General features: G+C 48.3%; 1 protein-coding gene across 6 annotated transcripts in view; it reads left to right on the top strand.

Annotated features, from left to right (window-relative positions):
- Positions 1–10551, top strand: part of LOC139794172 (uncharacterized) — a 59868-nt gene extending 49317 nt beyond the window's left edge. For 3 of the 6 annotated variants that reach the window (XM_071739398.1, XM_071739401.1, XM_071739397.1), the window contains one exon: positions 9578–10551. In XM_071739398.1, coding sequence (XP_071595499.1) covers positions 9578–9706 — 129 coding nt within the window. In that variant the 3' untranslated portion in view covers positions 9707–10551. Of the gene's footprint in view, positions 1–7303; positions 7419–9577 lie in introns of those variants that run through there. The other 3 variants (XM_071739400.1, XM_071739399.1, XM_071739403.1) reach the window with 2 other exon arrangements.
- Positions 10552–13723: the final 3172 nt, after the last annotated feature.

Here is a 13723-nt window from a genome sequence, read left to right as displayed (position 1 = left end):
GTAAAGGATAATGGAACAAGAGAATCAGCCTCTGCAGGCAGGGGAGCAGAGATAAATTAAAGGTGACAGTATGTGTATGAAGTATGGATTTGTAGAATGATACATGTAGCACAGTATATGTCAGTGCAAGGTGAGAGGTAAATGTGGACCTACATGGGTGCTGCACAGTATGGTGGGTGATGTGTGTGTCTGCAGACCTGGTCACTGGTGCCCCAAACTGTCATTCAGTGTAATGTCTGTAGCTGGAAGCAAATTGCTAGATATCAGTGGGAGTGGGTACACACGGGTGTGTATTTTGGGATTCAGAGCATGTTTGCATGGTGCAGTTGGATGTTAGGTGGAGATGCTTCCTTAGCACTGGAAGGAGGATGGCTGTATGAGCACGTGTTTGCAGGGTTTAACTACCTCCACCCTGCACCAGGCTTGGTCAGCTGTAGCCAGCTCTGAATGCAGAGACCCATCTTCCAGAGTCTTTCTGTAATACCGTAAGTCTTCTGTTCTCCAGGCCCTCTTGGGATGAGGGTTACAAGCCTGTAATCTTATCCTATTCTTGTTCTTCCTTCACAAACTCCTACATGCAGTCTCTGAATGGGATTGGTGGAGCTGGGCTTATCTTAGCAGCAGTAGGTGGGTAGAAGACTCAGCTGGCAAGCCCCTGAGTATCTTGACAGCTCTTGTTGGGGCAGGCAGAGAAGCAGGAGGGATTTCAAGGTTAATCTGATAACCTGGTTGATCAGATAGATATTTTCTGCTATGTAAAAATAAAATAAGAATTTTAAATCGGAACATAAACCTCTTGTGCTCTTGCCTTGATCTTATCAATGTTGAGAACGCCCTCTGCTTGGGTAGGGGCCAGATCCCTGGAATGACTTCCCTGTCTCTTATCTCTTGTGTCTGCATCCTATAAGGCCATTGTAGAAACATGCTGGGTTCCCTTCTAAAACAAGTGACCTTTTCAGCGTGGAGCTGAGCAGGAGATATGCTCACCTTGGCAGACTCCTGAGCTAGTCACAAACACAAGACATAGTAGGTGACAGAGCAGTATTAGTGCAAACCTTTGTTTTTGGCTGCACAGTAAGAAGTAAAGATTTCTCAGAAATAAGAAGAGTAAGAACAAGGGACAACACACATATGTTGTCCCTTCCATCTGAGGCTCTCAAGGTGTTTTGCAAGCTGTGCTATAATATGTCAGAGACAGATAGACAGCATGATGGCAATTTCAGAACGAGTTAAACTGTGAAGCCAGCAGAGAATGTGACTTGCCCAAAGAGTCTGTGCAAGGGGAACTGAAGTCTGGCTTTGATCTTCAAACTTTGAGCTGTGTCTGTATTCATACCATATCATGCAGCTCTGAAATCTCAGGTAGCAGAGATCCTAAACTGCAGTTTGCTAGCAGTATGTCAAACCCTCCTGGCTGTCTTCAGTTTGTGACTGGGAGCCTAAACATGAATCTGCCCTTTAGAAGCAACAGGAGGGACTTCCCTTCTTGATGATCTGCATCCTTGGGTTATCTGCTGGGCAAAGGCCCCTCATGGAAACTGTAGCACTCCAGTTCCCTCAGCTTGGATGGGCATATCTTTTTGAGCAAAACAAAGAAGGTCCTCTGCTGAGTGAGATCACAAATATCCATTTGCTTATTGGCTAAACCAGTTCTCCCCATGTTCCTCCCAGCCACTGTGCTGTCTGCTTAAGGTCTCTGTGCAGTGATAGCTGGTGCTGGGGAGCTATAGGTTGGAATAGTCTGGATAATTTCTGACAAGAGACTTGCGTAGAATGTTTGGGGTTGGAAGGGACCTTAAAGATCATCTAGTTCCAAATCCCAGAGCTTCTTCATCATGGGGAAGGACTAAGTGTACCTCAAGGATCAAGGTGGGAATGCCACTGTCTGTTAAAAACAATCCCAAACAGTAGCTACAGATAATTGTTTTATCTACCATTGCTTTTATTGGACTTCATGGCAAAGACTAACCAGCCCTCAGCCTGTCCATAGCAGCCAGAAGAGGGACTGTCATGTCTCTCTTCAGCTTCCTTAAAGAAAAGAATTTTTATTGCTGCCTGCTTTTCATAAATTTCTGCCGTAAACATCCATGCACCTATTAAATCTTGTAAATGCTTGCAGAATAGACATTGTGGAATAACCAAGAACTCTGAAATCCAGACAGCACCATGAAAGTTAGTGAGTAGTGAGTGAGTCAGGAGGCTGACATCCTGTTTTCAGCACACTCTGGGTGTCTGATGTGGGTTGTTGATCTGATTTAAGAATGAAACTATGGGGAGAGGTAGAAAGGAGTTTAGGATTGAGATGCAGCCCAGTGACTGGCTGCTCCCAGGACAGCCCTGTGAATTGGTGGTGGCTGTGGCTGGTGGGGCTAAGGGTCTGGGAAGGGGTAAGGCATGTTTCACAGAGAAGGGGACAGATTTGGTGATTTTTGGCTCACACTGGGTGTTAGAGAATCGAGTGGGACACCATTTTCTGGCAAAGTTTGAAGTCCAAGATGGCAGATCAGGCATGTCTTTTACCACTACATCCAGGGGATGGGGGATCTGGATCCAGGATGTAGTGGCTGGGGGAACCTGGCACCCATTCCCCCTCCCAGTCTGCAGAGCTGTAATCCTCTTTTCCCACACACCTCTCCCATTACACATCTCCTTCCTGTACTTGGTTTCCACAGCTGGGGCAGTTTGTCCAGAGGCAAACACACTGTGTCAGCATCCATTTGCAGCCTGTTCCTGCCAGGGTAATTAATACTCACTTTGCAGTTTTAATTTTTGTTCCCTTTAAGTTGAAAGCTGTGTGCTGCTCTGTGCCAGCCTGCCTGGACAGGAGTTAGATTGTCCTGGCCTCATGGCAACTGGAAGCTGCACGTGCCTAAGGATGCACCCCATGTGTCAGCTCTGTGAGAAGCATGGTCATGGTACCTGGCGTTCCTGGCCCAAAGGGAGGAGGACTGAGAGCAGACAGCTCTGATTCTTCTGGAGGGGGATGTTCCTGCCACACAGGGAAGGGATGGAAAAGGGATGGGAAGGAAGGAGATGACAAGGTAGTATCCCATGTATACAGACTGCTAAGGACTCTACTGGGATGCAGTTGATTTAGGGACAGATCATGCCTTGGCAGTATCTGTTCTTGCTTAGAGCTCCTCTCGTGCCTGGTCTTCCTCCCACTTATGCAGATGCAGACCCTAGGATGTGTGTAGGAACTGCTGCAGGGGTGTGCAAGGCAGCATGGGCCATTTCATATGAGCAGGAGAGGTAGTGGAGAGAATACACAGCCCACTAGTAGGGGAACGTGATTCATTCAGTTGTTCTTAAGAGATCTGTGTGGCCCTCAGAGCACAACTTTCACTGTGACCCTGTAGTGGTGAGTTTCCCAGGTTCACCAGGGTGCACTGACAACCTGCCCCTCTGAATGACCCATCTGTCCCTTTTCATCGTGGAGTCTCCTTCCTTCAGATTGTCAGGCAGGCAAAATCAAAGCTTGCAGTCAGCTTTCTCAAAGACACGTCTCAAAGCTGTGTGGGAGAGGAGAAGAAAGGCTTATTGCACTGGTGCCAACAAGACCCAAATCTGAAACTGGCCTATTTCTGCTTTTGGGCAAGTGACCAGCAACCATCTGCTAGGCTCTTTGAAGTACCTTCCAAAAAAGTTCAGTGTCATCTGTCTGGTGGCACCTCTCAAAGTCTGGTAGTTGCCATGTGACAACTCTGAATGCATATTTGCAAATGTTAGATTTTTATATATTTTTTTTTTCCCTAAGAGGAACAGTGATGTGTTTATAAACTATTTGAACTGGTCTTTGCAATGTGGTTGCATAGAAGGAAGTAAGCATTAGGCAGGCATATACTGGTGGAGGAAGGGAGGCTTTTCAGCCTTGTAGGGAAGGATAACAGAGAACACAGAAAAACAGCGCTAGCTGCAGTGTTTTGTTCTTCCTTGTCAGAACAGTGTTTGGAGCTGATCTTCTTTTCTTGGAAGAGAAGGGAGAAAAGTAGTCTCAAAACCAAGTTCTGCCATAGTGTATCATTTAACTATCCCCTGAAATTAAACCACAAATGAACCTGGGGGTGGAGGAGAGACTTTTAGAAGGGCAGGTTTTTGCCTTTGAAAAGTTATTCTTTGAGCTGCTCCAGGTCTGTGACTGGAATAAATTTTCAGAAGCCGTATTGGAATTAATGAAGCAGCAGTTAAATAGGAATTGCTGCTCCACTGGAGAAGCTGGTCCTGCTTGTCAGCTACTGTTTCTTGAAAACTGCCTGGAGTGAGACTGTTAATTGAAAGGAAATCACCTCTCATCAGAAGGTCACAACACCTAGATGTTAATTAGCTCATCCTGCCCTGCCTGACTGGGGTGTACATATCATACACAGGAGAAATTGAGGCACAGATGGTGGGAAGCAGCTTTGCCAGGACTGTGTTTGGAATTATAGAGATAGCTAGAAGGAGGCCTGTGGGTCCCCTTTCCTTACTTGTAGCTCATGGTTTCACACACTGAGGTGTCACCATTTTGTTTCTAACCACCTGGCAGGGGTGAGAGGGAGGAGGACAAAGTGGAATTAAAAGCAGTTTACCTGTAAATGCTCCACTGTGAAGTCTGACAGCCTCTACCTTCTCCGTGCCTTGCTTGAATATTGATACCTCTGGCTCTGCCCACTCCTGTGCAAGGTGACTGTCTCGCAGGCAGGCAGCACTGCAGGCAGGCAGCACTGCAGGCAGGCAGCACTGCAGGCAGGCAGCACTGCAGGCAGGCAGCACTGCAGGCAGGCAGCACTGCAGGCAGGCAGCACTGCAGGCAGGCAGCACTGCAGGCAGGCAGCACTGCAGGCAGGCAGCACTGCAGGCAGGCATCTGTCTTTGCCAAGGCTCTTCTGGGGATTTATTTCTTTTCACGCAGGGCGGTGGTGGGAATCGGATGCGCCTTTACAACTTGCAATTACATGGTGCCTTTCACCCCAAAGGACTTTTAACAAGTGACTCTACAGCCTGCAAAGGGATCACTCACCCACCACTGAGAGGCATCCACCACTGGTAGGCAGCATCCTTTAAACAGAGCTCAGCAATGTTTCCCAACCTTGGGGCCCAGAGGTAGGAAAGAAGAGACTCCTGTGCTGGGTTGGCCCTGAGCATAGGGGCTGAGCACACAAGCTGATCCTATCTTGAATCCCGATGGGATACTAGAGCTCTTATGAAAGAGGACCAGGGTATTAAGTGGGGCTTAGTTTTGTATCACCCCTAGCATACCACTCCCTTCTAAGAGTTGTTGTGTTAGGTAACTTCATTTCCCCTCCTTCTCCTGTGGGAATTGTCATTCCCACAGCTGAGTCCACAACTCTTGGAGCTGTGCTTGCTTTTGCTTTGTCTGAAGAGAAGAACCATGTTTCTGTAGGACCATGAGACAAAAATTAAGTTATTTCACAATCTGCATATGAGATTTTCCCAGACTTCCTAGGTGTAAGGGACTGGTTCTAGGTGGAAGCAGGTCTGTATTAGTAGATTTACCCTTTACCTATTTATCTTCTTGTGTGCTTTCTCCTTGATGAAATGTTCAATTATGTTACAGATGTATTTATGGAGAAGTTGCCTATTTCTGTTTTCTGAGGGCTGCCAATATTACTGAAATCCTGGATTTCTTTTGTGGTATTTAATCTCACAGGTGTTCTTTGAGACACCTGCATCTGGTCACTATCTGTGCCATCTTTAGGTGTGCTTCTTTGTTAATGTGCTTCAGATATGTTTCAAGCCTGGTTGCTTATTTGCCACCTGTATTTATTTAATGGTAATAAAGCAACTGGTGACCACAGTATGGGTTTGCAGCAGTATATGCACAGGTGTGTGCATATAAGGGAAGAAGTGTGTGTCTCAGCACATGCTGACAAATGTGTGTGACTGAGATGGTCTGCTCCTAGTTACTTGGAACATGTTAACACAAGAAAACTCCCTGAGGAGCTCATCTAACAGAAATGAGGCAGCATAGGTGTCTGCAGGTTCTGAAGCTGCCCTCTGCTCTGGGCAGCTGTACGAGCAAGTGATGAGCTCTGCTCTCTTGGACTGTCCATGGATGCTGGTGGCCTTTGGGGCCCTGCTTGGCTTGAGTTAAGATGTGAGCAGACAAGAGATGTCTGAGTGGGAACAGCTCTCCTTGTGATTACCAAGTCAGGAAGAGGTCTGTGTGTCCAGGGAAAGGCAACGTGTAGTGGGGAGAGCCTCAGGCGTGTGAGAGCAGGTGAGTGTGTGTGTGCCAGTGTGCATCTGAGCACACGTGCCCTCCTGTTGGCAGCCCAGTGCTAGTATCTCAGGCTGCTCTCCAGCTGTGTAAATACATGGCTTAACAAATTGAGGGCTCTGGTTAATGATTGCCATTAGTGCAGGGCCCATATTAGGCTCCATTTTGTGTGTTACCCAGCTGCCCAAATGCCATTAGAGTGAATGCACCAGCCTCTAATGTCAAGCTTGGAGTGTTTGTGCTCCAAGGAGCTTCTGCAGGAGCTGGGCCTGGGGTACCTCAGCAGGAGCTGTCAGGCAGGTTTGCAGCAAGCTCCCTGGGGTGCCTGCTGCAGTAACAGCAAATCTTAACAGCCCTCCTTAGTCAAAGCAACGTCCTGGGTGTCACAGGCTGGTGCTGGACACCCAAGGAGAGAGGGTCAGGCTGGCTAGGATGCTTGTTCGGACTATGAGGAGGCAGCTGGCCCAAGCAAGGGGGTGGGAGGAATGTGTTCCCCTCTCTGGCAGCCAGCCCTATCTGTCTTCTTTCTGGGAATACATCTACCCAGCTTTGCTTTGCACTGCTCATCTGAGCCAGACCACCACATGCTGTGATACCAAATGGTGTCAAGGACTGCGCCAGATCGAGTCTGGTTCTCCTCAAAGCAGAACAGGAGCTCCAAAGAAAGCACGCTCATCTGCAGGAAGAGTGTTCTGGTGCTGGTGCTATTTCTTTGCTCCAGCAAGATCCCTAACAGAGGTGCTCCTCTGCCAGTCATGGAGTAGGTGCAAGGCAGGCCTGTACTGCTCAGGGTTATAAATGCCAGCAGATCAATCAGGATGCCCCCATGAATGACAGCAATTGCATTCCTGCCTCTCCTATTAGTGCCTGCAGTTGGGTACAGAGCCCTTCTCACCCTGCCCTTGCCTGCTGTTGTGGTGGATGTGCTGTTGAAGGCCAGCCATTATCTTGTGGCTGCTTGAAAGATCTCATGACCAAGAAGCAGGATTGGGTGCAAGTTTGAGCTTTACTTGCAGCTGCCTGACCCACCTGGGAATCTCTGCATGCTGCTGTGTCTTCTCACATCCCCATCCTTCTCCTCAGCCCTTGTTCTGTGCCTGTCTCCCTTGAAGTGCACTGGGAAAGCTCTCTGCCCCGTGCATTGGCCCCAGAAAGCAGCCCAGAGAGAACCCCAGGATACATTCCCACCCAAAGCCTGGTGAGTTCTGCTGATGACTTTCATCTGTCCTCTGGACCCTCTTTCCCCAGCCTCTTCTCCATCTGCTGTCCGCCAGAAATTAACTGATTCGGCTGCCTTCCCTAATCCTGTCTGGCATTTCAAAATGGAGGGGACTGCCAGGTTCTTTGTTCCCATTCCCTCTTGGCACTGACAGGGGACCTTCTCTGCTCTGGAGAAGGACAAATGTGCTGATTTATTCTGCCCCTTAGCTTTGAATAGGGGTTGCTATGTTACCCTCCAGCTTTGAGGTTTGCCAGAGCACACACCATATATAACCCCACAGCAGGTGGCTATTGAGTAGAGGCCCTTAAATCTGCCTCTCTTGTTTCTTATGCTGCTGGCCAAGGTGTCAGGGGGGATGTAGCAGGGCATGAAGCATGTAGCTGGCTGAAACTCCAGGTACAGCTGATGCCAAGCACCATGTTGGTGGTTTCTACTCTCAAGTGCCCATCTTAATTTGCAGAGGAGGTACTGAGTAGGCAGGAACATGCTAACCATACTGGCTTTTAAGGAGGCCCTTTCTGACATAAAGGCTGCCCCATGGGGCCAAGCCGAGGCCAGGATCCTGGAGACAGGAGCTTCCAGATCCTGCTGCAGAGACTGCAGCACCTGGGGCCTGGCTTGGACACTTCTGTAGCACTCTGTAATTTGCTGTGGTTGTTTGAGCAAACCTGACAATTTGAACAGCTTTCTGGGAAAGGTTACATGTGCTTGTCCTGTGATAACAAGTTAAAACCCAGCCAGGGCAGAGGCAGGTGGCATGAAAACAGCACCTTGCTCATGCTGATATTTGGTTTCAGCAATCTGATAGACCTGACTTTGAAGAGCCAAAATGTCAGCTGTCTTAAAGAAGACAGCAGAGTTGATGGTTTTTCCTAAAAAGTGTAATTCTTCTGAGGAACAGTCCTTTAGTGCAGACTGAGCAAGGGAAACAATGGACCTTGCTAGGAAAGGCCTAGAAGCAGCAGAGAGGTGCATAGCACCAGAGCTCAGGCCAGATGTCTTCTCACTGGGCTTTTTCCAGACCCCATGTAAACAATGGTCAAGTCCTTCCCAACAGGGACTGGAGTGACATGAGAGTTGGGGACATTTGTTTGAGTTTCTGAGCTGCTGAATTCTCCATCACGTGGCACTTGGTGGCTCACACATATCCCTGGGTAATGAACTTTGCAGGAGCATGATTAAATACTCTGCTGGCCCATTGAGCAGTAAGATCTCCTCTCCTGGCCAAAGAGTGACTGAGGGAGTGCTTTACTGCTGCTTCTGCTTGCTTAAGGAAAGAAAAAACGTTCCCAAGCAGGAAATGGAAAACATTTCATATTTAAGTGGAATCACTTCTTTGGCACTGTAGTTCCTCTGGGATCTATGGTCTCATCAGAGCCTAGTGGGGAACAGCATTTCTGTTCTGTCACACAGCACAAGGAACACACAGGTTTCTGGCCTTCTGACTCTGGATCTGCTCTGACCTTGCTCTGAACACTGGGAGCAAAAGGGGAGGGAGTATGTTTTTGGTGGCCATGGTACAAATGAGGCTTTAAGTCCTTCATGTGGGATCTTTTTCTCCAAGCATTCCCCAGCCATTCCTCATTGAACTGGGAAGTCTGGAGACAAAACTCTGGAGTGTTTCAGTGTGTCGGGGACTTCATAGATTCAGAAAGAGTAATTTGTAAATCCCTCCTGGAGAGTGTAGAATAAAGGAATGTGTCTTCAGAGGTGACCTGGTTTATCTCACTGCTCTAAAAGTTTAGTAGATCCAAGGCCAAGTGAAATCAGAATTTAGCTTTTTCATGTTATCCATGGTCAGAGATGCTGTTCTGACTTTGAGACTCTAAGTGCATCACTCCCTGTTTCATTTACCTGAGTGGATACAGGTGCCATGAGTTCTCTTCACATGGATCCCAGAGCCCTCAGTCCTGGAATGGGGACGCATTCTTTTCTCTTGATGGGTAGGAGCAAGAGAATAAGAAAAGCACTTCACTGCTTATGTTAGTGCCATTTGCTTCAAGTACAATAAAAATCACTCATTTGAGGAGGTGTAATTGTACCAGAAAGGGACGTGACAAAGCACTTGAGCAAGAACTTAATTGTTTGCAGCTTATATGAGCACTGACTTCATCCCTCTTTTTATTCCCCTCCAGAGCATCAGCGGAGGCCGCCCGCCACCCCACTTTGTGTATGATCCCTCCACCTTTGCCTTCCGGTCCCTCAGCACCTTGAAGCCGCTGAGCCCGATAGCTCCAGTGGAAGAACCATCATGTGCCTACTGAAGGAGTTTCTCCAAAAACCTCAGGAACTATCAGCCAACCACCTGCCTGGCAGGGAGAAAGGGAGGTGGCGATACCCAAGGGGATGGGTGAGAGCAGAAGAGGACAATGACACATCTTTGCAATACAGCCTCTCTGGCAGCAGGAAACACGTGGCTTTGCAGCAGTGCCTGTTTTCCTATCATTGCCGTATCTGAGTAGTGGCAAAGGGTGAGATGTTAGTCTTTTGGGGCACAACAAACCAGTCAGGCTCAGAAACTGCAAGGTCAGACACCAAGGCAGTGTCAAACACCTGGTGGTAGTTGAAGATATCCCTGAGGAGCTCAGGGGATAGCATCGCCTTATGCAGCAGGGGTGGTTGGTCAGAGTGAAACCAAACCCAGTCAGTTCCCCAGGAGTATCTGATCATTCTCCCACACAGAAGTGAGCTCAGGATGGAGAAAAGAGGCTCTAGAAGGCTGCCTGCAAAGCAAGAAAATCCCTCTCTGACACTGTTACAGTTGGATCTACTTCAAGCTCTCTTGTGTGGAAGACCTTAGGAGAGGGAGGTGGGAGGGCCAGCTGGCAAATCTAGTTGAATGTTCCAGCTGGTCTGCCAGCAACTCAGTGATACCTAAAATGGGGTTGAAAGTTGTAGATCAGGAATTAAGATTCTAGAATGGAGGGTCTGCATTCAGCCATCCAGGGAAACACAGTGGCCACCCTCAGTTGTCTCAGCATCATCAGAGAGAAGTTGATGGAGTGGAGTGTGCTCTTGCATCTCCTCTTTGCTGAGGTGTCTGTGTTCTGGATTATGCAGGACTCATCCACAACTTTGTCCTCCTGCCCTTGCATGATTCTGAAGGTTACTGGCATCAGTAACCAAATGATGGTTACTGATGGTTACTGATGGTTACTGGCATCACCAAACTCAACCAAATCTAATGTCTTTAGCAAGCTTTTAATTTCCCTTTTATGCTGGCTAATAAATTCATGTAGACCCACCTTGTACCCATAGAACAAGTGTTCCCAGATGTAGCATAGGGTAGGAGAAAGTGGTCTCTTTTTTTGCCATCTGTTGATGATAGAAGAAACAGGAGGGGAGTTTGGGTGAAACTGTGGGATATTTTTTCTACAAGCAGTCCTAAGGCAGTTAGTTAGCTACCACTGAACTGTGAGTGAGATTTGGTCTTGAGGTGTTTGTGTATATGCTTCATGCTACAAGGTAACAGCTAATGAGACAAGTTCTCACCTTTCCTGGTGAGGTATTTCCCCTTGCTGCCCCTGGGATGGAGAGTAACCTCTTTGTCTGTGGTATTGCCCACATTGAGCCTCTGTCTGGCAGGTGCAAGAGGGAGTAGTTTACTTCTTGTCTGGATCAAGAGGAGCAACTGTGAGTAATACAAAGTAATTTTTGTTCTAAAATCTGCTCCAGTGTGGAGGTCTTTGATGCCACTCTGGATGAGACCAATGATCAGTCCAGCTGCCAGCAGGAGGTCACGCAGTGAACCAGCATTCATTGGTTCTTTCTGGGCCCTTCATTGAGCCCCAAAGACCACCTAATCCTGAGGACCTGAATCCCCCACCCCTGCCCTCCTCCCTCCCCAACCTCCTCTCACTGAGGCAGGCAGAGCAGCTGGGCAAGGCAGTGAGATACCTGTCCTGATAGTCCCCATCTCTGCATGTTCCTTTGCTCCAGATGATCACAGCCCCTCCACCAGAACCTCCAAGAGGTCAATTGGGTTTGCTGGTGAGGAGCCTCTCTGGCAGAGCATTGTGGTTCCCTGCAAGAAGTCCTTTCAATAGCGACTGATTCTTCTGCCCATTCCTTCTGTCCTCGTAAAGAGTCTCCTTGTCTCATTTTGCTGGCACTCCTCAGCTTTTTAACTGCTGCCAGATCAAGCTGACCAGTGCAGGACAGGAAGTGTTGACCTTTTGGACCAAATCCCTGTGCTCAGGAGAAGGGACATCTGTAGCCTGGTACCCAACTGAAGAGGCACATTCCCCATGCAGATGGCTGGGGTGGCAGCCCCTGCATGGCTTCATGCCCCTGGGCTTTGCTTACTGAGAGCTGCTGAGGTGCTTGGCCCCACAGATGTGTTTTTGCCAGCCTGTGGGTGCAGCAGGCTGCTTCCCCCTGTGTGGAAGTGGGGAACGGGGATGTCCTGCCAGTGTTGTTGCCTTTTAGTACTTTTGTAACTTTTCTGTCTTTTCTTATTCAATCAGAAGGAATAATAAAAAAGCAACAATGAATTAAAGTGTAACAGCTGCTATATTCCCTCCTCTGGTGGGTCTGTTTGTCATCTTCTGCGTGTTTGTGGGCAGGGGTTTAGGAGGGGATGAAATAGAGTGAGCTGTGACACAGCACTGCCAGTCTCAAGTGGCTTTCAAGCGACCTGCTCATTGCTTGGGGGTTGAATATGACCTGGTTGGAGGTCTTCGTCCCCCCAGAACAGAAGGGTGGATGCCCACACAGCTGGTCTTTAACTTATAATTTTAGCCTCGGTAAGTCTTGCAACTCTATCCCAAGAATCTCAGCAGCCCTTTTGCTCACAGCTGGGCCCTCATGCTCTTTCACAGCATGACTTTAGCTCACCCCTTCCTCTGGATCTTGCTGTAGAAGTCTCATCTCAGGTACTTGCAATGCTAATTCCCCACCCCCTTGTTAGCTCCTTGAGCTAATTCCCATCTCTCCCCCACAGTCTTGGCTCCCTATCTTAACCAGCATCTTAGAATGCTATTACTTATGTCCCCTTTCCCAAGGCCCCCCAAAGAAACTAGCTTAAATTCCCTTAGCAGTCCTACTTAGACTCATTCCCAGGAGGCCTTTTCTGCTCTTCCTTCCAAGCTCCAATCTCCTCTAGGCTTCCTGCCATCTCTCTTATCTTGAAATCCTCCCCTCTCTGACAGCTGCAGCTCATTGTTAATTGGCTTTGGCCCATTTTCCAAGCATTGCAAGGTGGACTTGCTGCCTCCCCTAAGCCCTATGCTCTCATACCTCCCATACAGAATTGCCTTTCTCTCATTTCTGTGATGTTTCTTCCAAAAAAAGCCCGATTGTTCAGTGGTGGCCCCCGCTTCTGGGGCCCCAGATGCTGTGCAAAACCATGGTGGGCTGCTATGGCACCACAAACCCTGATGATCTGGAGTCTTCTGCCGGGCTGAGCTTGTTTACAAGTCAACAAATGTGCAGAGAGGGACGTGTTGGCCTTGTATCAGCCAGGTGTAGGTATGGATGCCTGGTGCACCAAAGCTAGAGTGCAGCGGGCAGAATGGCAGAAAGCTGCCATAAAGCTTTGCAGTGTGTGCTCAGTTAAATCTATTGGGGTGAGCTGGGGTGTAGAACTGCTTATCCTGCAGCCAGGGCATGTGTTTGGGTTAAATTAAATCAAATCAAATCATGCCCACCCCTCCAGTCCCTCTGAGAGCTAAGCCTCTGAGCTAATGATGAAACAAGGTGGGTGTTGTGGTAAAACATGATAAACCTTGATATGGTGTCACGGTTTAGTGGTTTGGGCAGACCAAAAACCAGAGGTCAGAATTGTTCTCTATTACCCCCCTCGACCTTCCCAAGGGAAGATAAAACGGGAATAAAGACAGAAGACAAAGTTGGAAACTAAAACATTTACTAGAACAAAGGAAGGGTAGTAACACACAGGATAAGGAACAAATATATAAATATAGATACAACCCAATCTTGATGCTGGCAGGGATGGGTGCCTGAGGGCCCCTTGCAGCAGGGCTGACTCAGGAGGGGGCTCCACAGCTCTTCCCAGCACCTATGGATGTGGATTCTGAGGAGTGGTGTCCAGATGGGAATAAAGGAGCACAGGGGAAGAGCAGCGAAGCACAGACTGAAGGAAAGGGAGGAGGGGCTGGGGTCTGCCTGAGCTGCATAGAGTATGGGCAGGGAATGGGAGGGAATTGACCCCTCGGTGATCAGTCCCTACAGAGTCTGAAAATCTTCCTCCTCTAGTTCCTCGTGCTCGAACTATGACTCTAAAGCTAAAAGAAAACAGGCTAGTGGTATTCCTGAAGATC

This window comes from Heliangelus exortis, chromosome 3 (genome assembly GCF_036169615.1).
Source record: "Heliangelus exortis chromosome 3, bHelExo1.hap1, whole genome shotgun sequence".
NCBI lineage: Eukaryota > Metazoa > Chordata > Aves > Apodiformes > Trochilidae > Heliangelus > Heliangelus exortis.
The sequence above is the reverse complement of the archived record's forward strand: the minus strand, read 5'-3'. Positions and strand labels throughout refer to the sequence as shown.